This window comes from Lissotriton vulgaris, chromosome 5 (genome assembly GCF_964263255.1).
Source record: "Lissotriton vulgaris chromosome 5, aLisVul1.2, whole genome shotgun sequence".
Lineage (NCBI taxonomy): Eukaryota > Metazoa > Chordata > Amphibia > Caudata > Salamandridae > Lissotriton > Lissotriton vulgaris.
This window is the reverse complement of record NC_141693.1, coordinates 1,597,766,187-1,597,790,922: the sequence shown is the minus strand read 5'-3', so window position 1 is coordinate 1,597,790,922 and position 24,736 is coordinate 1,597,766,187. Positions and strand designations below refer to the sequence as shown.

The 24,736-nt window shown below is 44.1% G+C and overlaps 1 protein-coding gene across 1 annotated transcript in view; it reads right to left on the bottom strand.

Annotated features, from left to right (window-relative positions):
• The window catches only part of TSSK4 (testis specific serine kinase 4), a 654,871-nt gene that overhangs the window by 524,173 nt on the left and 105,962 nt on the right, over window positions 1-24,736 (bottom strand). The window contains exon 2 of the mRNA XM_086920432.1: window positions 798-1,012. Within this exon, the coding sequence (XP_086776558.1) occupies window positions 798-1,012 (215 nt within the window). The remainder of the gene's footprint in view (window positions 1-797; window positions 1,013-24,736) is intronic.

The window sequence follows — 24,736 nt, the reverse complement described above, 5'->3', positions numbered from 1 at the left end:
GAAGGGATGGTGAGGTTGCATATGAGGAAAGGGACGATGAGCGGTAATGATATACTTGCTGTTTTGAATACAATCTGATTGTGCAACTGTACCTTCTATACTACTGTAATACCTTATGTAATGATTTGTGACAATTATATACTCCCGCAATGTTTCAATAAGAAATATTTTTTTTAAAAGACTGAAAAACATGTAAGGGTGTTACCACCAAAGGTTGGGTAGCTCAATACTGTCTTGTTAGGTCCCGCTTGTGCATGATGCCCTTCCTGTGCCTCAGCTACACGTTATGTCCTTGCTGTGTCTCACCTGTGCTAGGTGTTGTTGCTGGTTGCACTGGATGTTTCTTGGTGCCCCTCTACTGTACTTGATGTTCATGCTGTGTCTCACCTGTGCTTGGTGCCTTTTCCCTGTATCAGACTACTATCAATGTTCTTCATGTGTCTTGTTTGTAAACTACCCCCATGCTGGGTCACACATGTGTTTGATGCTTTTGCTGTTTTCGTGTGCTTGATGATAGGTTTAATGATGGGTTTGTCTTACCTGGTCAGAGGCCACTGTCTTGTCTACCTATGCACTGTGCTCTTGCAGGGAGTGTCACACATGTTAACAATGCCCTATTTTACCTACACTTCCTCTTCTGTGTCTAAACTCTACTCACCGTTCTTGCTTTGCCTGGATTTCACACCTGTGCATAATGTTCTTGCTTTACAATTTACCCATTTTACATTGCACCTTTCCTTGATGCTCTTGCTGTGTTTCACTTGTGTTTCATATCTAACTGTGCATCTTATTCCCACCTGTGCACGATGCCCTTGCTGTGGATGTACGCCATGCCCCGGGCCAGCTGGCTGAACCACTTTCCGGCCTGGCACTCCTGTAAGGGGCCCAGTTTCTTCAGTCGTCTAATAATGTCGCCCTGTGGGGCCAGCTCCAGCACCAGGTACACTCTGCTTGTTGTCTCAATGGCTTGGTAGAAGTTAATGATGTTCCTGTGACGCAGAGCCTTCATGACCTGAGGAGAAAGAAAGACAAAGGAGGCCTGAGAAGCATTCACAGACAGATCAAAAGTTAATATCAATCACCTCGATAGGGGGATTTGGGGGGAGGTGTGTCCCTCAGAGAATTACAAAACCTCTTTGAATAAAATGCACCATTCCGTTCTCAGACATAAGAAACAGACTCTGACATCTCCTCATGCAAGTGCACAGGTGTAAACGACCACTTACTGCAGCTGATACAGACATAGTGGTTCTCTTGTAACTATTGTACCCTGTTATCCTCTCACCTCTCCATGTAGTGAGCACAAGGACCCACAAGGATAAAGCAGTCTTCTCTTAAGGGTGTTCTTCTACTATGGAATGAAATTATTAAAGCTTCTACCTCTACCAAAAGTTTCCATTAGATTTGCAAAGTGTGAATTGAGTTTCCTAAATAAGATTTCACCTTTTTTCCTTTATCAAAAGAAAGGGGTAATTAACTGTAATTCATAGGTTTATGGCATTGAATTATGATTTGGAGTAATTTTAGTAATCAGGGCCTGACTGGGAACAGCCACCAGCCCTGGCAGATTGCTGCTCGACCAGCCCTAGGAGGGTGGGTGGATGTGCTAGTAAGAAGCACTGGTCACGCTTTACAGGTGTTCCTTTCGACCACAAAACTGTCCCCAACACCTCCGGCCCACCGGGGAAACGCCTGGTGCCCGCTACGGTGAGTATGGACTTGTAAGCAATATGTAACAACATGTTATACCTTATACCTTCAGAACTTTGTCAGTGTTTTTAGAATATCTGCCTTTTCTACATGGTCACTTCAGATGTTTTGCATTTTCCTGACCCTATTTTTGCCCAAAGCAAAACTGTGAGCAGTTTACCCCATGCTAAACACAAGTAAAGTGCCTGTGCTCCCACTTTGAAATTGGCCTAAATCTGATTGGCGCAATTAATTTTCCTATGAGGCAATAGTATATGGTGCAATACATCACTGGCATGGAAATTTAAATGCCGTCTGTGGACTGCAGCACCTATTGTGCATTCACCATATTGGCAGTGGAAACATTGCTTTAGGCCTGTGTAGCATGACAACAGCAGTTTAAACAATCAAAAAAGGGGGGGGGGAAGGTAAAAGTTAAGGTTAGGTTCACTCTCCTTACTGAATGCAGTTACACAACATCCGGAATAACAGAATTAGAAACCTAGCCATAGGAAGAACAGGGACACGCTGTATCAGTAGGAAATAAAGCAAAATGAAAATTTAAAAAGCCTGCCTAACAGCCAAGCTGGCAGGCCTTTTATATATGCAGCATTGTATCTCGATCAATGTACTCCTCTATAGTGGGTGTACTTAACAGTTATTTTGTGCTTTATTTCCTACAGATACAGCATGTCAGTGTACAAGGTATGTATTAAATATCTGGTGAACACACACCAGGTGTGCACCCCATTGTTTCCTATTCACAGGATTCTTTAGGAGTGGTACGCACAGGGCTGGTCCTCGTGTGGTCCTGAAGAAGAGCTTTAGGGGAAATCTTGAAACATATCGATCCAGTACTAGGGACACCATACTTATTACAGTTAGGTCTTTCTCTAGTATGAACCCCTGATTTTAAAACATACCGACTTGGAGCAGAAATAAAATATTAGCTCACTAGATAAGTATTTTTAACCAACTTTTCCCACTCCACATCACTACACCACACATATTTTCCAAAAACGATGTGCTCCTACGTAGTTTCGCAAGTCGCAGCACGCCTCAATCCGCAGCATATTGAGAGGACCCCAATGATGAAGCATTCCACCTAGGGATAACCCTGGTGGGTGAGGGTACTCTACAAAATATTTTTTCTTTCTGGAAAGAGGGTTTTTCATACATGTTCAGTGGAATTCCTGTTCTTCCTATGATTAGGTTTCTAATTCCGGTATTCTGGATGTTGTGGAACAGCAATAGTTTAAATCCTGCTGGATAGACCTGTAGAAATCACCCTTTTGAAAGATAAGCAAACCTGATTTTAGATATTAAATATGTCACCTCTATCTGCCCACATTGTGGTGTGAATAATATGGAACATCTGTGACATTAGTAATGGCATATCCACCCCTTTACGAGGCCCAAAATAACACTGTCACTGATTAGGCTGTAGCTGCCACATTGGAAAAGGCAAAGCATAGATTATACACTTGAATACTTAACGTTTTACCTGTAGCACCTACAGATTCAATTTACAGACTTATTTTTGCATTCATTTCCAATCCAATTAAATGGTGTAGTCAGATATTTATTTAATTTATTGGAAATGTAACTTTTAAGAAGTTACCTTTACCCTGCTGGAAGGTGCATTAGCTCTCCAGCCACTGCCCAGCCTTCACTTGGCCTAAAAGATGTGTGAAAACTGCTCCCAGAGCGGGGACAATTGCCTGGCAGTGGGGAAGAGTTTTTCTTTCTCTGGCAGGTAGACCAGTTGGAGTGGGCCCAGGAACTTAATTGACTTCAAAGTGGCCTGTCACAAGTAAATGTTAGGTGACACCGGAAAGGTCCCAGCGCTTTTGTCTCCCTTGTCAGGCTGGCACATACACAGGCTACATACAGAATTTGTTTTGAGTGACCACAGAGGAAGTAACTGATCATTAAACTTGCCACACCTCAGGGTGGGCATACAGGCTTTACACAAGATCAGAGGAAGTTTCCTATCTTGGATTTTGAGAGTGAGGGCCACTGTGAGATTGTTTACAGTAGGGCAAACAGGAACTACTGAAAAAGTGGTTAGGGATGCCATTGGTAACTTTTACCAAGTTGGTTGGGGAGTGCCTAAGAATCACCCCCACCGACCAGCTAGTGCCAGGCTTATATGTTGCACTGCAAGGTCCAAGCCTCAGAAACCTCAATGGACTAGCAGAATAATAGAGGAGCACTGGACTTGCTGTCTGTGACCTAAGAGGAGCCCTAACAACTGGACCTGTTGCCCATTGTATCCAGGACAAAGAAGTGGACTCCGAGGGTCAGTTGGCTTGTCTTGTAAACGGAATCTCTGACTCATTCTGCAAGGTTTGTTTCACACCCACGGGTGACACGACTGAACTTAGTCCAGTGCATCAGCGCTGAATGTGAAAGACAAGTTATTGTAGCTCTGCAGAACTCCACCCAATATATAAATGAGGTGATGTCAATGCTTTTGGGTTACTAACAGGAAGCCGTGGTAATCCAAAGGATTGTTTGTTACTGGTTTATACAAACAATATCACTAGAAACAGAATATGTATTTCAACATAGTTATTTTAAAATAGTTATTTAAAATGCTGGGATTGAATGCACATAATATTGGTAACATCCCAGGAGATAACAAAAAGCAGCTAAGCTTTTCAAAAACGGTAAAAACAGGGAAAAATCATGACATCACAATTTATAGTCCATAAACCCTCACTGTGCTATCTCTAAGCGCAGTGCTAGTTCTTGCAGATTCATAAATAATAAGCCTGAGTTTCGGAAGAGGTGCAGGTACTTTGGAATTGCCTGTCACCTATTTCAAGCACAAGGCCAAGAGCTAGGAAACCCTGTCTACAAGAGAACCAATGGTGGCTGGTGAAATTTGTAAGTGGTGGGGCACAAAGTGTCCACCAAAAGTGCAGCAGGTCAGTGTTAGCTCAACCTGATCAAGAAGTGCTTGCTGGATACAAACCCAAAGATCTTTTTGTAAAAACGAAGGGTAAAATGGTGTATTTTCCAAAAATTATTCAAGCAATACTCAAGGATTCATTGCATGCCCGTGATAACTACGGCAGAAGTGTTTGGTTTGTACTATGAATCAATTCTGATATATGCATGATGTTTCAAGAAACCCATGCGCATGTATAGATACCTGTAGGAATACATTTATGCGTCTATAAGTACATGGATGTATAAAGGGTATGTACATGTTTGCATAGCAAAATGCACGTTTTACATGTATACAGAAAGGCATGCATATGCACATACTTCCATGCCAAAATTGATGAATACTTTAAAATCTACATAAATTTACATATGCATGTCACAGACATATTCAGTGTATGCATGTCTTTGCAAAGAATCATTTCTTTATACATTTTGTTTAGTGCTATATCTCCATACTGTCGAGCTGTTTGACTAGTGTACCCCCATATTTATTATCAGATGTTGGAGACTGGAGCCGGCTGTGTGTCTAGGAGTTGGAGTTCTTACGGACATCTGAAATTGACCCACTAAAGTAATAAATAGATTATCCTGTCCTATTTACTTGGCATCGTGCTCCTTGTAGCTCTATATTTGAAGTAATAAACAATGGAAATAATAAAATGAGTGGATAAACTGCTCCCACCTGGTAGGCATAAGGAGCAATCCTCTGATTAATTGGTGCTATGAAACTGCCTTTCTGTAATACTTTGTTTGAAACACAAATAATCAAGCTGAAATAATTGATGACCCGTGTTTTTAGGGGTAAAAATTTAGTCTAATTGGTGCCTAAATAGTTTTTAAATTAATTCCATTTCCTCCACCAGGTTGAGAGTCAATGGGCTCAAAACCTATGAGATTGCTCAGTGAGTTATGCACCACCTTCTGCTGTGTTTCTGAAAAGCAGTTGGTAGGTCAGAATCTCAAAGGGTTAATATGCACAATAACTTTGATAGAGAATTAAAGACTAAAGAAGATACAAAATATATATAGTGTTTAGTGCAATAAAAAGGATCTGCCAAAAATGTCTTAGTGTCCCTAGAATTCCTATGTATAATGTGCACCTTTTAAAGCGTAGCATGTGCCTTTGTTTACCTTCAAACAGTAGAAAGATCATTCTAACAGTACATGCCAACAGTGTTTGAGCATAACTTGGTACTGGAGGATCTGGCCAACAAACAATTACAGAAAATATTATTTTGCACTGCAAACTCAAGCAACAGAAACTCTTGTCTTAAATAAAGTGATTTTTGCATACATACTGAACAGGGGTATTTATTGACAAGTCCCAGGTGCTGCTCGTGGCACTCTAGTGTCCTTGTAGTTTTCACCAGTGTCCAACAGTATGTGGGGGACTTTGAATATGGTTTAAGAAGCAGCGTGAAAAAGAACTCAGTTACACAGGCATGCTCATGGCCTATATGGATGTAAACAAACATAAAGCAAACATACACACACATGTACAGTTTGACAAATGTAATGGAAAAGAGGGCTGTACTCTATGTTAAAGGTAATGACATCATACAAACACTGCTCGCTAAATGGCCATGGTAGGGCACTATATGCTTAAGTAAGATAAAAAAAAGGCAGGCACCGTATAATGAGTCATGCCCCATGGAAGAAAGTTATAAACTGCAAGATAAGGGAAGCCGCACATCGAGATAAAGACACTCAGGCCGTACTGTGAATCTAAGGTGAAATCCAGTATATTAAATTAAAACACCTCACTGTAAAAATAATAACCTCTAGTCTATATACATTGTTGCTTCGGAGGAGCCCATCTTGTAAATCGACATTCTACACTCTGCATGGAGTGCGTGTGCTGAATAATGGACAATTAATCTTAACAAATGTTTTGACTAAGTTAAATACATTCATTTAAATTACCTAGGATGGATTAGGGGCCAAAGGTAAACAGGCTGGAAAGACTAACTAAAATGTAGACTATAGCTTAAATGGAACCTGTCATGTATGGGCCCGATTCACAAAAGTAATCTGAAACAAAATCCTAACTTTGCGACTTTTGGTATTCACAAAAAGCATTTAGGAGTAGTAAAGTTAGGATCCCTAACTTTACCACTCCTAACTGAGAAAAATCCTAACTTTCCAAAAGGCATTTAGGAGTAGTATAGTTAGGATTCCTAAATTTACTACTCCTAAATGCCTTTTGTGAATACCAAAGGTCGTAAACTTAGCGTTTTTCTCTGTTTAGGAGTAGTAACGTTAGGAAATGTAAATGTTTTTGTACTTGTATAGCGCACAGCTACCCGCAGTGGGTTTCCCGGCGCTTGTACGAATACCGCAAGGGAACCCTTCCTGGCTTTCCCTGTGAAGTGTCCACTCCTGGGCACCCCCATGGTGCAGACCAGGCATCCCTCGCGTTGTGGGGGACATTGTGGGAACTAAGCAAGCTATTGCCCAGAGTTGCAGCGTGGGACCCATGATCAGAATAGGCACTGAGGCGAGAATATCCGGTCAGGGGAAATAATGAGCTCAAGACCCGCAGGGGCAGGAATCGAACCTTGGTCCCTGGCCAGAGCTCTGCATCGAGGTCTGCCTGCTCTAACCATTGAGCCACACTTCTCCACTACTTTACTACTCCTAAATGCCTTTTGTGAATACCGAAAGTCGTAAAGTTAGGATTTTGTCTAAGATTACTTTTGTGAATCAGGCCCTGTGTTTAGGAACCTAAAACTAAAAGAATGAATCCTAAAAGCAATTGACTAAAATAGATAAAATAATAGAATTACAGAGGGAAACAGTCATAAGATTTATGACATTCCTGGAACTAAATATTCACTGAATTATCACTGAATGTGTTTTGCTTGATCTTGTTTATCAGACATATTCATGATACATTTCCAGAATAACAATATGTCAGAAACGTGTATTTATTGAGATGGAAATTCATCACTTATTACATGTTCAATAACACGTCTTCAAACTAAAATGACAAGAATTTGCAATGCAATAGGTCTCACATTTGTGAGAGTTTAAGCTATTGGCATTGTAAATGACAATGCCTTTTATTTATCTGTTTTGATAATTAACACATGAATAAAAGGAATTGTCATTTACAATGCCAATAGGGCAAACTCTTGTAAATGAGAGACCTATTTCACTTCAAAGAAGCAGACGCCATTGTCTCGGGCTGCTTGGAAAGTGAAAGCACGCATGGCGCTCTGAATGTTTCAGGGAAGCATGTCATGCCTGCAATAGGTGAAACTCATTACAGAAAAAAGTGATTACAGACTAAATAAAACGTAGTGTGTAACAAACAAAGTAAAAGGGCCAGTCTACATGGGAGGTTACAAATGAAAACAATGTGGTACTAAGGAGGGACTAACAAGCCTATTTCCTAATCAGAAGCCAGCATTTAGGAAGGACAACGACACAAGCCAATGACAAATATCGGCAGAGAGTGGGCGGAGCTTCAAATCTATACTCAAATAAAACATGCCACGCCGAGCAGCGCATGTGCTGCCCAGGCTCGACCTAAAAAAGGAGTTTCTGCACTGGATGACATGATCCTTACAACTTCCTGTATGGCTGCAGAGTCACACAAGCCGGAAAAGGCCTTTTTGCAAAGATGGCCAGTTTACTAGTGGGAACTGGACTTTTACTGGACTTTGTTGTTTGTCTCTGCCTGAGTGGTTGTGTGGCACCTGAAGAAAGTTTGAAAACTTTCTTTCCAGAGCTTGAGGAGGGCTGCCGCGAAAAGTATTTGAATGGCATTTCCTTGGCGTAGGATTGAATTTCAGTGTTGTCCTGCTCAAAACTTCCAGGAAGAAATCTCCAAAGTTTCAGTAGGGCTAACCTGCTTCACGTATCTGCGGCTCGGTTCTATGGCTGCGGCTACAATTTCAGCTGTGGCCCTCTCGGGGAGGACATTTCTCTTCAAAAAGTGGAAAAGTCCTTTTCTACACTGGGACTTCGGAGACATTTTATAGCTTTTTTTCAAACAGTAACCCTCTGGGGAGGGTGGGAGGTGGGAGTTAGGAAATGTTGGTATTGTCGATTTCATATGCCTTCCCTATGACAGGAGGATGCTATATTGCATAACTTCTCTTGCTTCTGTGTTTAATTTGTTTCTGTATTTTTCATAAAACAAAAAAGAAACGTAAACCTAAAAGAGTAACCCTTTCAGAAGTGTTTACTTCCAGACTTTGCCGGGACCAATCCACTTGTTATATGTCCGACCCATGTACCATTGCAGTTGGTATCAAATTGCACCTAGACCCTGGTCTACCACCTCAACAGACTACTATTGGCGTTTAGTGCTTGGCACCATTTTTACTTAAAACTTTTAAAATACATATCTTAGGTTCCCCTTCTTAGATTTTTGTCATTTAGTGCATTTTTTATTAACATTTTTCTAATTTGGTTGGGATTTTTTTTGTTTGGTTTTCTGACTTAATTACTGCTTTGGTACTGCATAAATACTATACACAAGTGCTGAATTTAACAAATGCTTTTCATCATAAATAAGCTAAGTCTGCCTTTGTCAAAAATTCTCATTAAAAGCAGATCCGACCTATGGCATCAGCCATAACCTTTGGCAACGGACATAACTTTTCGCATTCCACCAATCAGGCCTTTAGCTTGCCACCATATCCTATGCCTACTGTTTTGCGTGTAACCTTTCTCACAAAGTAATCATCAGGCACACAGTCATAAAATTACACATGAATATACAATTACTGTTGGCGAAGCATAATACTATCATTCCTAATAGGAGCTAACAAGGATTCTCACAGAGCAAATTTTTTATATTCGTGGTTTGTCACATAGGGGTGACCAACAGCGTATTCCTTTCTTACTACAGCAAACTGTGAGATTTCATGTAAAAAAAATCTTCCTTGCAGGCTTTCATACATCGTAATAAAAATTCCTCATTAAATGGATTGATGTTAACACGTGCTTTTCAAATAAATATGTCAGGCTTATTGCCTTTATCGTAACATTTCATAATAAAAAGATCAGGGCTATAGCCATGACTGCATCCTGCTTCCACACCCTGAAGATGCTGATGAAGTTCTTCAAATGTCTCCCAATCAGTACTAGAAAAACTGTCACTCACCTCCTAGTCACCAGCAAATTGGACTAGGGAAACACTCAATGCCGGGATCACCAAGCAACTCTCTCGAAGACTACAAACCATACAGAATTCAGAAGCCAGACTCATCCTCAACCTCCCACGCAGTATTCACATCAAGCAACACCTTAGGGTGCTACACTGCCTCCCTATACAAATGCACACTCAAATCAAACTACTCACACACACATTCAAGGCACTCCACAACTCAGGCACCAACTAACTAAACAGCTGCATCGTTTTCCACCAACCACATAGACACCTTGGTTCAGCAGGACTCCTATTTGCACACATCTCAAACATACACAGAAACTGTCTGGAGGACTGACGGTCTCTTTCATCGCTCCTAAAGTGAGGAACGATCTCCCACTCCACATCAGGACCTTCTCCCCTCTTCCTGAATAAGAAGCTGAAACCTGTCTTTTCAATTAACCAACCTACCATATGAAGGGCTAGGTACACTCACCTCTTCAGAGTCAGGATACCCTTGCAGCTTATAGTGCGCTTTACAAATACAAACAAGCATTGGAAATGCAATAGGTCTCGCACCATTAGAGTTAGTGCTTTTAGAATTGTTTATGGGTTTTTTTGTAAATGTTTAGCATTTTTGTTTCCTGTAGCCAATGCGAAAGTATTACAAATAAAAAAAGCCATAAACATTTCTAAAAGCTCTAACTGAAATGGTCTGAGAACTATTGCACTGTGTGAGGGTGAGGGTGAGTGAGGGTGAGGGTGAGTGAGGGTGAGGGGTTGAGGGTGAGTGAGAGTGAGGGTGAGTGAGGGTGAGTGAGGGTGAGTGAGGGTGAGTGAGGGTGAGTGAGGGTGAGTGAGGGTGAGTGAGGGTGAGTGAGGGTGAGGGGTTGAGGTTGAGGGTGAGGTGTTGAGGGTGAGGGTGAGTGAGGGTGAGTGAGGTATTGAGGGTGAGTGAGGGTGAGGGTGAGTGAGGGTGAGGGGTTTTGGGTGAGTGAGGGTGAGGGTGAGGGGGAGTAGTTGAGGGTGAGTGAGAGTGAGGGTGAGTGAGGGGTTGAGGGTGAGGGGTTGAGGGTGAGTGAGTGAGGGTGAGGGGTTGAGGGTGAGTGAGGGTGAGGGTGAGTGAGGGGTTGAGGGTGAGTGAGGATGAGTGAGAGTGAGGGTGAGTGAGGGGTTGAGGGTGAGTGAGGGGTTGAGGGTGAGGGGTTGAAGGTGAGTGAGGGTTTGAGGGTGAGGGGTTGAGGGTGGGTGAGGGGTTGAGGGGGAGGGGTCGAGGGGGAGGGGTTGAGGGTGAGTGAGGGTGAGTGAGTGAGGGTGAGGGGTTGAGGGTGAGTGAGTGAGGGTGAGGGGTTGAGGGTGGGTGAGTGAGGGTGAGGGGTTGAGGGTGAGTGAGTGAGGGTGATGGGTTGAGGGTGAGTGAGGGTGAGGGGTTGAGGGTGAGTGAGGTTGAGGGTGGTTGAGTGAGGATGAGTGAGAGTGAGTGAGGGTGAGGGGTTGAGGGGGTCAACATATGAGGTCTGAGCGTAGAGTACTCACTGAACTGAGAGGCATGAATAGGTACACTATGTTTACACTTACTGGACCATGGACTCCGCAAGCCTGCTAATGATATCGACGTGAAAAACCCTTTTCACTAAACAAATTTGACCACAATTCGGTTGATTATCCTCATTGAAAGCCCACCTTAGCCTTTGTGTATCTGGAGAACGGTGGTCTCCATTTTACAATACGTACAAAACAGAGTGTTTGTGAGGTTTTCACCACACGAATATCATAGCGAGCTAACGCCAGAGGGTGTGGAATAGGATCACAGCCAGAAGCCTTGGCCAAAACAGGGAGCGAGCGTGGATCAGGAGTAAAATGCCTTCATTTACAAACAATTGGGTTACTATTGACTTCTCACTAACAACTCTGAAATGGGGGAAAGCCGAAAATGTAGACCTGACCAATATCTCTACAGTGAAAATACACGCTTAAGGGAATACTGAATCTGCTTACCGGCAAAAGTGCGAGCAAAGAAGTCGTGTATCGAAAATTCTGAACCTTCTCCATAAATCATTTACTTGCTCATTTTGTGAGCTACATAAGTACTTCAGGCTAATACTGTTGAGCACTAAGGGGATTACTAGAACAGACTCGGTGACAAATTACACACCCACCTCATGAAAAAATACGGAAAATGGACGACTCGCCTGGAGAAGCTACCGCTGTCACTAGCAGAGAGCGGCTTTCAAACACGCCACCATGGCCACTGCTTCTTCAGTGCTCCCCGACAACAGAGTCAGCTGACGTTCCCGCTCTATGGCTGCGGGTCGCATTAGCTCATGAATGAGGTGGTATGTAGGTGAGCGCTCGTATCCCTCTAAATGAACGTGCATTTTAGCCCGGGCTTCCATGCTCCAGATATCGAGATTCTAAGTAATTGGCACAACCGAAAACAAGATCAAGCCACAATTCCCCATACCAAACCAAAAAGGGGGGAAGTGGGGATTTTAAAAAAAATGCGACATGGCGAGCAGGGGAGGGGGCGGAGCGGGTAAAATAAACAAACAAGACGGAGGGAAGAGAGGGGAGGGGGAGGAGAAATGCGACACGGCGGGAAGAGGAGGGGGCGGAGCGGGTAAAATAAACAAACAAGACGGAGGGAAGAGAGGGGAGGGGGGAGGAGAAATGCGACACGGCGGGAAGGGGAGGGGGCGGAGCGGGTAAAACAAGACGGACGTGCACGCGCTTTTAAGCTCAATGCGCATGCGCATTGAGCTTAAAAGTCACGGGCACTGCAAGGAATCGCCACGATTCCTTGCAGTGGATAAGAGTGGATAAGCCCCCATAGTCTCGCTTGCTCGATGCGCATGCGCATCGACAGGCGAGACCTAAAAACATTAGACCATTGGCTTGCCACCATAACCACTTTGTCCTACTCCATGGAGTATACGGTTTGCCATAAACCAAATTGTGCAATACAAGCCAGGAAACATTTGCGAAGAGGAAGATTTAAAAAAAAGAATCAGGGGAAAATATTCTCAAAATCGGGAGTCTCCCACCTGAATTGTGTCTACTGGCATGTATGATTCAAACTCTCTGTTCAGTGGAAGCACACAACGTCGGACCAATCTGATACTGTACTCAGAACCAAACATATGAGTGGAGCCTAAGCTAAGCCCCTATCTAATTACTACTCTGAAAGCTCGTGTTTCAGTTGATCACATAAAGTCAAGACTGACCTGAAAAACAACAATGCATTGAAGGACAATACAAAGAAGTGTATTAACCCTGCATTTACACTGAGACTAAACACATATATTTATGCAACTCCTTACCTGGTGTCACGCAGTAGCCGACAAGGCTGTGTGTAGGATGCGTAAAACTTTGGAAAGCAGGAAGGAGACATTCGACAGCAGAGAAGACGGCGGGGACACAGAGCCGAACCGCAAAGGGGGCAGCCATGCTTAACGAACAGGCCATTTGCTGCGGTTATCGCGAGTGCGGATGCGCATGTGCACGCATTCCGGGTCAAAGGCTGAAGAAAGACTACGCTAGCGGAAGAACCATACGACGTCTGCCAGCTGTGGGTCCGCGCGCTCATTTCCCAGGAACATCTATAGCGGAGTTAGGATATTAGTGGGAGCTCTACCGAAGGTACCAGTGTCGAGTAGTGAGAAGAGTATCCAGCAAGGGCTCCCTAAAGAGATGCTGGATTGCCTATGGTTCCCGTGCGATAAATGGGCATGGCGCACATCGTTCATGCGATGGATAGGGCTAGGATAAAACTCGGAGAAGAAGAAAAACAAGGTACTTTTATTATTCAACATGGGTTTCTTCATTGTATTGAACTGTTCTATGCTCTTCTTCTTGGTACTTCTCTAAGATGTGTGCAGACTCGCGGCCTATCATAGTCTACCAGGTGTAATAATACGAATAATAACTTGTTTAATAGCATTTCTGCTGATTCTAAGCATAGTAAGAGGAAATGTTACTATCATCCGATTTGTGGAACTCCATTTAAACACCTCAGAAAGAAGGCCGAGATACGCCTTGTTGGGACTCTAACTCGTAACCTTGCAAGCATTCAACTCACTGATCATAGCACAGGGATTTTGTAGGTCCGCTGATGTCTACTCACGCTATCCATAATTTAGACACGACTTGAATTATGCGGTACTACGATCGTAGCGTTTGCCACATAATTATAATTTTACCTCAATTAGCAAATAAACCATAGTCTCCTTCATACGTTGTAGATTTTAACCGAAAAACAAAATAATGTTTCTAGCTCTGCACGGTTTGGCATACAGAGTTTAACTGGTCATATTTCAGTTGGTGCTTGTGGTATCTAGGTGTTAAACTGCTACTAGTGGGGTGAAATCTTAGCCCAGACAGTGCCACATATGTACCAAGAATTTGCAATGCAATAGTTCTCGCATTTGCTAGAGTTTGAGCTATTGCCATTGTAAATGACAATGCCTTTTATTGATTGAGGTTTACAATGCCAATATCTCAAACTCTCGCAAACGCGAGATCTACTGCATTACAAATGCTTGTTCATACAGTTTCTATGATTTGTTTGTGGTCAATGGTGGTGCAGGGAGTGTCCCTTGGGCCAATGGCGTCAATTCTTTGGACTACGTTAAATGTCTTCTCTTCTTATGGTAACTGACAAGGAGCCAAAAGTAGACAGACCCATCACTTGTACGACTGAGTCGACAGACATGGGGATTGTATATCGACATAGTTCTAGACAGGTATTACTACATGCCCCAGTACATTGTGAAATCTATAGTTCATGTACGCAAAGCCAGCACTCCAAGTTCTTTCAGCAAACATTGGGTGTCTGAAGGCATTCCAGCACAACTGAGCCAAGACTGTTAAGAGGAATGGAGGTTTTACTTGAACTAAACCGAAAGAAACAAACTGTGCTGACCACTTCAGAGCTAGATTCAGAGATTCAAGGGAATGACAATCTTTTTGTAGCAACTTCTAAGACCGAAGACAAACTGTCTATACTATTGCTCCAACTTGTAGACTAATCTCTTACTTACCTGGTGAGCTACAGCAAACCCTGAGAAGGAGTTTAAAACCAGTCACACTGTATTTTTAATATAGGCAAACGTCTTATTTTTTTAATTTATGTAAAGTTATTGTACTTCCTCGAATATGGTTAGGAAAGGTGTAGTAAAATACAGTTTTGGTTTTATCTCCAGCCCAACAACTTAGAATGTTTGGCGTTGGGTATTTTTCACAAACACTCATCATAACAAAAACAAAATAACTGTATAATAAACTAAAGGAAACAGCATGAGTGCTTGGAGGCATTTAGGAATTTCAGCTAAAACAGCCCCGCAAGCATTTTTCTCTCCAAATGAGATTTATTGTTCTTCCCGCTAGTCGAATTTTCAAAGACTGGGGGATTTACAGGAAGCATTTTGCAGGGAATTGCGTAGAACAGCTTACTATTGGTCAATGTGGGGCAGAAGCGAGTGGTATTATTGAATTATCAAATTATAGTTCTGCATGGAAAAGAAAGGTAACCGAATCAAGCAGGAATGTTTTTTCCCCCAAAATTATTTTATTAGCGGTATAGAATTTAAGCCACTTAAGCATAATACTTACTAGTTTTGAGGTTTCAGCCTGCTCAAGAAGTAAGCTTGTTTCAACGTTGTGTCTCGAGGAAAGTACACCCAGGCGTAGAACTCCCCTCAACTGAATTTACAGATGCCCTATCATGAACATTTTAACAATATGGAATTATTTTCACAGGAATTTGAGCAATTTACAAAGTGCATTTGAAAGAATTATTTAAGCCCAGAGAAAGCAGAAAGCTGTCTCTTCGAGACATGCTCTATTCAGGTATGGACTTGAAGCTTCGCTCATTTTTAGGTTTCGCCTAGCGGAAGCTGCGCTCTGCGCAGCTTTTCCGCGCAGGCGAAATCCTGTTGAGAAGAGTAGTGTGGCTTTTGTTCGGCCCTCGTCCTTGATTGGCTGGCTCCGTAAACGGAGCCTTGCCATTGGACGAGGGGCCTGTCCGTCAATGCCGGACCAGACACGGGGGCGTTCCCGACATTCTTTGGCTTTTGCCGACGTCACGGGACGCCGGGAACGCCCCCGTGTCTGGTCCTGGCATTGCCGGCACTCGAACGGGAAGGCGGCAATTAGCGGTGTTAAAAGTAGCAGCGCCCGAGAGCCGGCCGGCTCCGGGCGGAGGCTGCCAGCGGGAGCGGCAGGTAATTGGAATGATTCCGAGCACGGACTGCTCACACTTTTCCTCGTGGCCCGCCTCACGCATCCATTTACAGCTATCCGCGCCAGGGGCCGCACCCACTTTCCTGAAACGAGAGCTGCAACCGGTTTCGCAACACTGAGTCTTGCTGTTCCTGTGAGAGCCAGGGACTGCGCTGCACAGGCCCGCCGAGTACAGAACAGGGCATCGCGGAACGCATACAGGTAACGAGCGGCAGGAGCACCGTGCACCAGCCGCCGGGAAAACAAACAACGCCATCTTACTGCTTGGAAGTGTGCGAGGCGCCCCCCTCCGTTAAAATGGCGACGGCCGCGGGGGCGCAACTTGTGTTCCATGCCCAATGAGCTTTGTGAATGGGGTATCATCCCGGACAGAGGGAGGTTGTTTACTCCATGTGTAGTGTTTTGGATGTGTTTCTTCCTCACCGCAGCTTACCTAACACGACTTGGCTGTTGAAAAACAAACGACGCCATCTTACTGCTTGGAAGTGTGCGAGGCGCCCCCCTCCGTTAAAATGGCGACGGCCGCGGGGGCGCAACTTGTGTTCCATGCCCAATGAGCTTTGTGAAGAAAGACCCGAGCTTGTGGTTTGTCTGGCAACATTTCATCTCAAACGATGAAACTTAAAAGAACAGATCTACTTTCATAACCAAGCGAACGTGTTAATGTAATCTTCATTCATAGTAAAACCTACACGTGCTCGTACACAACACCCTGAAAAGCAAGACGCCGGTTGCATATTCATGTAGCGGCGGGGATCGCCCTTTTTACGCATCGGCAGAAAGGTCGTGGCAGAGGTCATCCTCCGAGGGTCATTGCGTAGAGGGGGCAGAGGGACCAGCGGGGGCTGCCGGCCGATCAATGGCTGTCACTCACCAGCAGATCTCTGCGGTAGGCAACCTCGGGCGCGCCTGCAACTGGGGCAGCGCCGGCCGAGGGAGCAAGTGGCACAACTGGTAAACGGAAGGGGGGCCCCAGGGGAAGTAATTATGAGACTCAGACAGACGCTGTGGGGAGGGGGTGGGGGGCTTCGGAGGATCCCGTGGCGAGGGCTCAGTGACACGCCTTGAGCACGGAGACTAAACCCCCAGTGCAAATAGATTTAACAAAACACAGAAAACAAAGAACAATGTGAGTTGAAACAAATAGACCTCCGTGGGGCAGGAATACTTTTTTATTACTAGTTCAATAAAGCTTAGCAAATAACCCAAGTTCAATTTTTAAAATATACATTGCAACAGAAGGTGGGCAATCTACATGTAGCTCGCCCATGTCACTAAATATAACTGAGGCACGCCCGATGCCCGCCCAAGGAATGGCCAATGGCCTGGTCCATGCAACATATTTTGTCTGTCCATGCTGATTAATCTATATACAGTGAATCTACATAATGTGACTATGGTGAGAACTTGTCAAGGATCAGAATCAACCTTGAGCATTCAACGAAAAAATCTTCAAGAAGGGAAGATGCGCTAGAGATGCCCGATGAGACAGATCTAGCAGATGTGGAGTGTGAACGTTCTATGACGTAAAAAAAACAAATGTGATGATGAGCAGGTCAAGTTTTTGCTTTACGTTGTTAGAAGGCAGAACAATGGGATACGCGGCGAGCCGGGTATTTTTAGGGACGTCACGCCGTTCGTGGCAGGTGACATGCGCCGAGATGTAATCTGCTGCAAGGGTTGGAGCCCTTTTGTGTTTATTTAGCAATGCGCAGCGATGACGTCATTGTTACACGCGTCACTATATCTGAGGTGACCTAGGGAATACGAGCACTTGTACAGGACTCGGTGTACTGTTGTGTCATTAGAGGACACCGTGTACCTTTAAGTACGGTTATTACTTTGACAAATAAATAGAATAAGTGCTGGGGCCCAACGCATTTTTTTAGTAGTCTGCTGCTGGTGCCGAGGACTGAAAAGATTGCCAACTTGTTTTTTTTCACACCACCTTCCACCTGGCCCCTCGCTTTTGATGGTGTATAATGCCAGGTTAGCCTCTTCCAGGTCTCCGTCTACCAGCTAAAAGTTAAAATAGAGCCCTTTCCTTATCGGGTGACAAATTAATTAAACAAAAAAAAGATTACATATTTTTACACTGGTGTAATACTAGAAGCAGACAGCGATGCAGCAGCATCAGTGGAAACCCTCTAATACTCTTTATCGCATCTTACGCCCACTAATAAGGGCCATGTTCCCAAGAAAACTATTACTGGCTGTTTGACTCGTTGAAAAGACTGAAGGGTCACATCACAGGTCTGAAAAGATTAAACCAGCTTTGTTCCTACCCATTGACTTGATGAGTCTCACTTCTTGCCTAGTGCTACTTTTAGCTGACTTGGGTATCCATGGAAATACAACTTGTATAGGCAACTTCAAGATTGTTTTCGTGCCTCTGTTGCCTGCTTGTGACCCTGTTGCTTGCTTGGGACCCTGTTGCTTGCTTGTGACCCTGTTGCTTGCTTGTGACCCTGTTTTCGTGCCTCTGTTGCCTGCGGGGGGGCTCGCAGCGAGCCCACAGTGTGTGGGGTGGGGCTCGCAGTGTGTGGGGGGCTCTGTGTGGGTGTGTGTGTGGGGGGGCTCTGTGTGGGTGTGTGTGGGGGGCTTTGTGTGGCTGTGTGTGGGGGGGCTCTGTGTGGGTGTGTGTGTGTGGGGGGGGGTTTGTGTGTGTTGGGGGGGCTCTCTGTGGGTGTTGGTGTGTGTCATTTGCAAGAGTTAAAGCTAGTGCATTGTAAATGACAATGCCATTTATTTATGTTAAAAAAAAACATAAATAAAAATAATGTCAAGAGCAATGCCAATCGCTCTAACTTTAACAAAGGCGAAACCATTGCATTGTAAATGCTTGTTCAGCCATCTTTTCAATTAGATCCTGTTACTATCCTTTATAAATGGTTGCTTTTGATTTGTCAAAAGGCGTAGTAGTCCCTCCATAGTACTGCCTTTTCTACTTTTGTAACCTCCCATGAGAACTGTCCCTTTTACTTGTGTTGTTACTCAGGATGTTTTAGTTACAGATTTTGAGCACAATTTTCTTAAATGACTTTCTCCTGCAGCAGACAGGACACGCTCTCCTGCCACACCCGTTTTTTTTTACCTGCATGGCTCTCCTAGCTCGATCGTGACTGCACACAACATAATATATTGTTTTATAAGCAGTGTGACACGACGCACTGTTTTTTATGTATTTTTTCAGTCACCAAAAATATTATGTTTTTATTTCACAACAGAAAATATTTTGCATTAATTTCAGCAGCGCAGGCTTCAGCTTTAACAATCGTGGGCACGTGGGCACGGTTGCACAACTTGTTTGAAAATGAAAAAGCGTGAACACACGCTTGCGATGTTCCCTTTAAACATGACATACCAAGGTATAGCATTTTCATTCAAGTCCTAATATATTATTCTAATTCAATAAATTGGGTAACAAAATAAATCCCTTATAATCATTATACTTTTCAGAAAATGTCATGCAATTATGTAATTTTAAACACACCACTAGTTTAGATCAACATAAGGGTAACCACTTGCGTTCAAGATGGCCGTAATTCTCTTTTGACCCTTCACTCTGTGAAGTTAGTGAGAGACCAATTCGGTATCTGGTATCCATGGTACTGTACGTCTGAAGCACTCTTTCCATTTCCACAGGCAAACAGGTCTCAGCTGCTGGTTGACGTCTTGTGCAGGAGGGGGAGGAACTACGGTGGAAATCATGATAATCCACGAGAGGAACGAGCCTCCTGCCGGGGCAGCTCACAGGTGAGCAAGAGGGAGGCTGCTGCTACCGGGCGGTCAGAAGAGAAGTAGAATAGAGGTTGGTGTTGTGGAGGTGACGGCAAATGAGGCGTGTCAGCTAACTAGGATTGGGGGTAAATGTCACGTTGAGGGGCCGAGTATAGGAGAGGAGGGTAGTGTAGGTAATTTTATGTCCAGATTATATTTATAACAAGGGATACAGGTTGTCCCGTTAGTCTCCTTTCTAATTGGTTGCTTTTGATTTGTCAAATGGCTCAGTAGACCTTCCCTAGTACCGCCTTTTCTACTTTTGTAACCTCCCATGAGGACTGACCCTTTTGCCTGTGTTGTTACTCAGGATGTTTTAATTACAGGCTGTGAGCACTTTTTTCTTAAATGACTTTCTCCTGCCAGCTGTTGCAGGACTCGCTCTCCTGCAACTGCTTTTTAGGTTTCGCCTGGCCGTAGCACTGCGAAGCAGTGCTCGCCCAGGCAAAATCTTATGATCCTACATTATGGGGCTTTGTCCCACCTCTGTCTTCCATTGGCTAGCTCCATAAATGGAGGCTAGCCATTGGAAGAGATTGGCTGTCAATCACTCTTTCCCCGTCGGAACGCGATTCGGGGGCGTTTCCGTGTCTTTTTTTAAGGCCTGCTCCTTTTGTCGTCATGCCTTTCTGGGCGTTTTTTGTTGCCGGATTGATTTTTAGGTTTCGCCTGATTTCTGTTTGTATCTTTTATGTAATCCTAAGTCCTTATGTATCGCAACTGGTTCTTTTGTAAAGCGCTCGGACACCTTAGGGTAATGTTCGCGCTATATAAAATCGCCGCCACAGGAGCCCTGCATTAGATAACATGCTTGTGCAGCTCTGCCTTTTCTCCCATCGCGCACTCAAGCAGACTTTACATTTGGTGTGGTTAGTTCTCTTTGTTGCCACTAGGGGATGCTATTGCCTTGGTATTACAATGGGAAGGCAGGTGAAGGAGTGGCAGTGCGTTTCATGCGTTCTTCAGCCAAAGGATCATAGCCATGTGCAGACTATCACGGCTCCGCGTGTTTTAGTGCAGTCGTGTTGGGATCGGAGGCCCTTGCTCCCCCGACAGCAGCTGAGGCAGCGAGCCCCTGCTGTGGAGTTCCTCCGACAGTCAGGAGAAGGTCGGGTTTGATTTGCAATGAGCCATAGTACTGTTTTCCGTCTCTCCCGTTGTTTACATAGTAGTTTTGCATAATGAGTGGAACCCACTGCTTTTCTTTACTGTTACACTCTATGATATGTATGTAATACTGCGATTTCCCTGACTTTACTAAATCTGTGGCAGCAAGTGTTTACAGACATGTACTGTGCAGGGGGTGTTGTGCAGATATCACCAAGCTCAGGCAGGCTTCACTGATGCGGTTCTCTCTTCTGCACTCACAGCAATGGTACTTGATGCTGGGAGCGCATCTTGAGCTGTTTCTAAACGCATTTCATCTTTGAGCCCACAAACTCGGGCCGCGGGCATTCACAACCAGCGCCACTACTCACTTAAAACGTTAAAATGCTGGAATCCTATAATATGACGGGTACAAATTTTGAATATTTAAAGGGTGTTAGCCGAACACCCTTCTGTGGTGTAATGAAGAGTAATGTAACAAAAAAAAAGTATGTTTTCCAATTCGGGTAAATCAGTTAGTCTCAGCTTCACCTGTGAATGGATGCTGCGTAATATAGACAAGGCTGTCCTAATTTTGTAATCTGATGCAGGATAACGCATATAAAACAACCTAAATTTCTTTCTGTAATCCAGTAAATCCAAAAGGCTACTCCGACTACTTTACCAATCAGTAAAATGCAGGGTGATGCTATTTACTTCTCTATAAAAAATGAAGGTTCATGTAACATTCTTCGGTCTGTTGCAAAGCGCTCTGACACCTCTTGGTAATGTCAACGCTATATAAAATCGCCTGGAGAAATAAATAAGGGTAAAGCAATCAACTTAAAAAAATAAACGGTAACATTAACTTTATTAATGTAGTTTAATGTAGTACACAGCATCGTTGAACAATCATATTAATCTCCTACTGTAAATGAGTAAAGACTGAAGTATTTGTTCACCATCAAATGCAGGGCAATATAACAGCAACCATCTTTTGTATTGAAATGCACATTGAGTATTGTGCAGTTCAATGGATGATAACATATAGGAAGCAACCTACTGTAATACAATCTAGGATGAAGAAATTAATGCAGCATCTTTCTGTAATCCAAGCTGGGTACAACTGTCAAAGTAGTCCCCTACTGAAAGCCAGTAAAGGGTAGGTTTATTATTGTTAACTTGCACCTGTGTAGCTCACAATGTGCCAATTGTGTGGCATTGCATTCATTTGTATCCACCCTTAAATAAAAGGAAAGGTAGTGAGGCCCATGTTCTATGTATGAGGAATGTAAACAGAATGAGCTCTCATGTATCGAAATAGAGGTTTCTGCAGATAGCCGATAGTAGTGTCTCGGTGCCAGGTAGTTTTGTGGTAACTGGAAGCCATTTGGACTCCCCATGAAGTAGCACATTTTTGCGGTGAACTTTTATATGCCGTTCTCAGCCACTTCAATACTGTGGCCAGGTCTGGTGCAAGAAGTTTTGGAACCCCCTTCAACATGCAAGTTTGCCATTTGGCCGCCCCCCTCAGCTGCAAAGCCAATTTAGACCCTCAAATGCAATATGGTTGCCTCTTGTGGAGATGGTACCTTAAGGTATCTGCCTAAAACAGCCTTAGTACAGCACCAGCCCTGACAGTGACCTATGTAACTAATGTCCCCGAGGAATGTCCTAGAAATGACTTCACTGTTCCCCACACCCGGAATGCACATCAACCTTGAGACAGCCAAGTTGCCGGTCCTTGAACATTATATGAAACATAGCTCATAAGTGCATTTTGTAGTTGCAAAATCTGAAAGAATTGTGTTTTTTAAACCTATAGTTTTTTTGTTAATGGTTCCTGAAATCTCCGTGTCATCAGTGAGGTAGAATGAATGCCTTTTAACAGTAAGTTTATAGTTAAATAGGTAATTAGCCATTTAAAGCAGTGTTCATTCACTGAAATAAGATCTCTATTAGAAGGAGGGTACAAGTTATGGTTAATGAAACACCTGAGAAATAATTCCTCTACATGTTATGCCCCAAAGAACAACTATCTTCCTGTGTCTTGAGTATACTGCGTCTTTTGCAGTATAATTGGAGTGTATCCAACGAAACAACACAATGTGATGGGCAGGCAGAGGCTTTAAGGGGTATTTAGATGCGGTATTTCTCTGTGTCCCTCTCCAGGCTGACGGGAATACTCATGGATTCTCTCACTCCCGCCAGAAGGAGACCACCTCCATCAGAAGCGCACCTTCACGGCTCCATGGTAAACAAAGGGAGATCTCGGGGATTCCCAAGATGTTTTCTTCCACATGCGCAGTCAGTGGAATCTGCTTTAGCAGGAACTACCTAATGAACCAAAGGGAAGGTAACTCTTAGGATTGCCTTGGTATTGTAGGATTTACAGGCCTGCAGGATTCACCAGAACTACTTTTGCATCTGCAGTGCTTGCAACGCCTTGCCAGGGGAATCTTAGGCTTTTCCTGTGGGGTTACTGCAGGGCAGTTCAGAAATTGTAGCTATGCTAATGACCAACGCCGCCCATACCTACATATTTCACCATGGCGAGGCTGCCCCTTTAATCAATGGTAGTTCCCTCCAGTGGGGTTGAAGGGGAAAGGTGTTGTGCTAGTGGGCTTTAGTCATTGAGTCCTTTAATGCTTGAATTTTAAGGGAACTGGTGTCAATGAGGTAGTTTAGGAGGCTGAACGCCTGCTGCTTTGATCTGTGTGTAACAGACCAGCCGCGTGATCCAATGCCCAAAACATGGTCCAGTGGAGTAAAGTCCCTATGTGGGGGGAGGGGTGTGTGTATTGAAAACTGACACAGGAACCTTCACATCCGATTGTGCCCCCGATTACCTAACTAAAAACGACAGAATGTATTCATTTGGAGGTTGTCCCACCCTAAATATGAATGAGATGATTTTATATAGCCCACATTACCCGAGGGTGTCTTGGCACTAAACAGATTCAGTCCGGAAAGAGGAAGTCATGGGGCGGGGGATTGGGGGGGGATTGAGAAGAAAGAACCAGGGGACATCACTGATTTACTGTGGAAAAAGCCAAGTCTTCAGCTGCTTCCTAAAAACCTGCAGCCCCGGTTTATCAGTTTATCTGTGCGCAGAGAGCCAGGGGGAGAGAGTTCCATAGTTCCCCCCGATAGGCTAGCGTTCATTTGACTCTTGGGACCGTAACCATAAATGAAGAGCTAGATCTAAGGTTCCTGCTGGGCACGTACTAAGTTAACCGTTCTTGAGCGTGTACTTTTTTTTTTTTTTAACATGGATGCTTTTCCTCATTGCTAAGATCGTCCTGGTCCCGCATGGTTGTATCCCGCTGTCCGTCCCCCAACCCTGTGAGTTAATGAGTGGTCAGATGGGCGTGATGTCACTTACGGTGCTCATGCTATGGTATTTGTGCTATGGTGTTCATGTTTGGAAGTGTGTGGGACAGCTAAAAAATGGCGGGTCTCGTGTTTACATTTCTTTTTTATATATAGCGTGAACTCGACCGGAAGACCGTGCGCTTTTCATGATTATTGGTTATATTAGGACATGTATATATAATTTTTGTAGGCACGGTGAGATTAATTGATTTGCCCTGAATCACAGGATGTTGAGCTAACGCCTAGACTTGCACCTGGTTCCCCAGTTCCAAAGTCAGCAGCTCGGGTCGTTGCGCTACATCCTCGTGTGCCTTGCGCTGCAGCTGTCCCCGTCTTGAGCGCGGTGCTTCACCCTCTTTAGTGGGTGGCAGGACTTGTGGATTCCCTCATTAGGAGGGAAGCTATTCTCCTGCAGGATCCTGTTCCGTGTCCTTTGCCTCACATTGGAGGCCACCTCCCTCTGTCGGCCCAGACAGTCTGCGGGATTTCTCAGCCAGCCTTGGCAGGGGA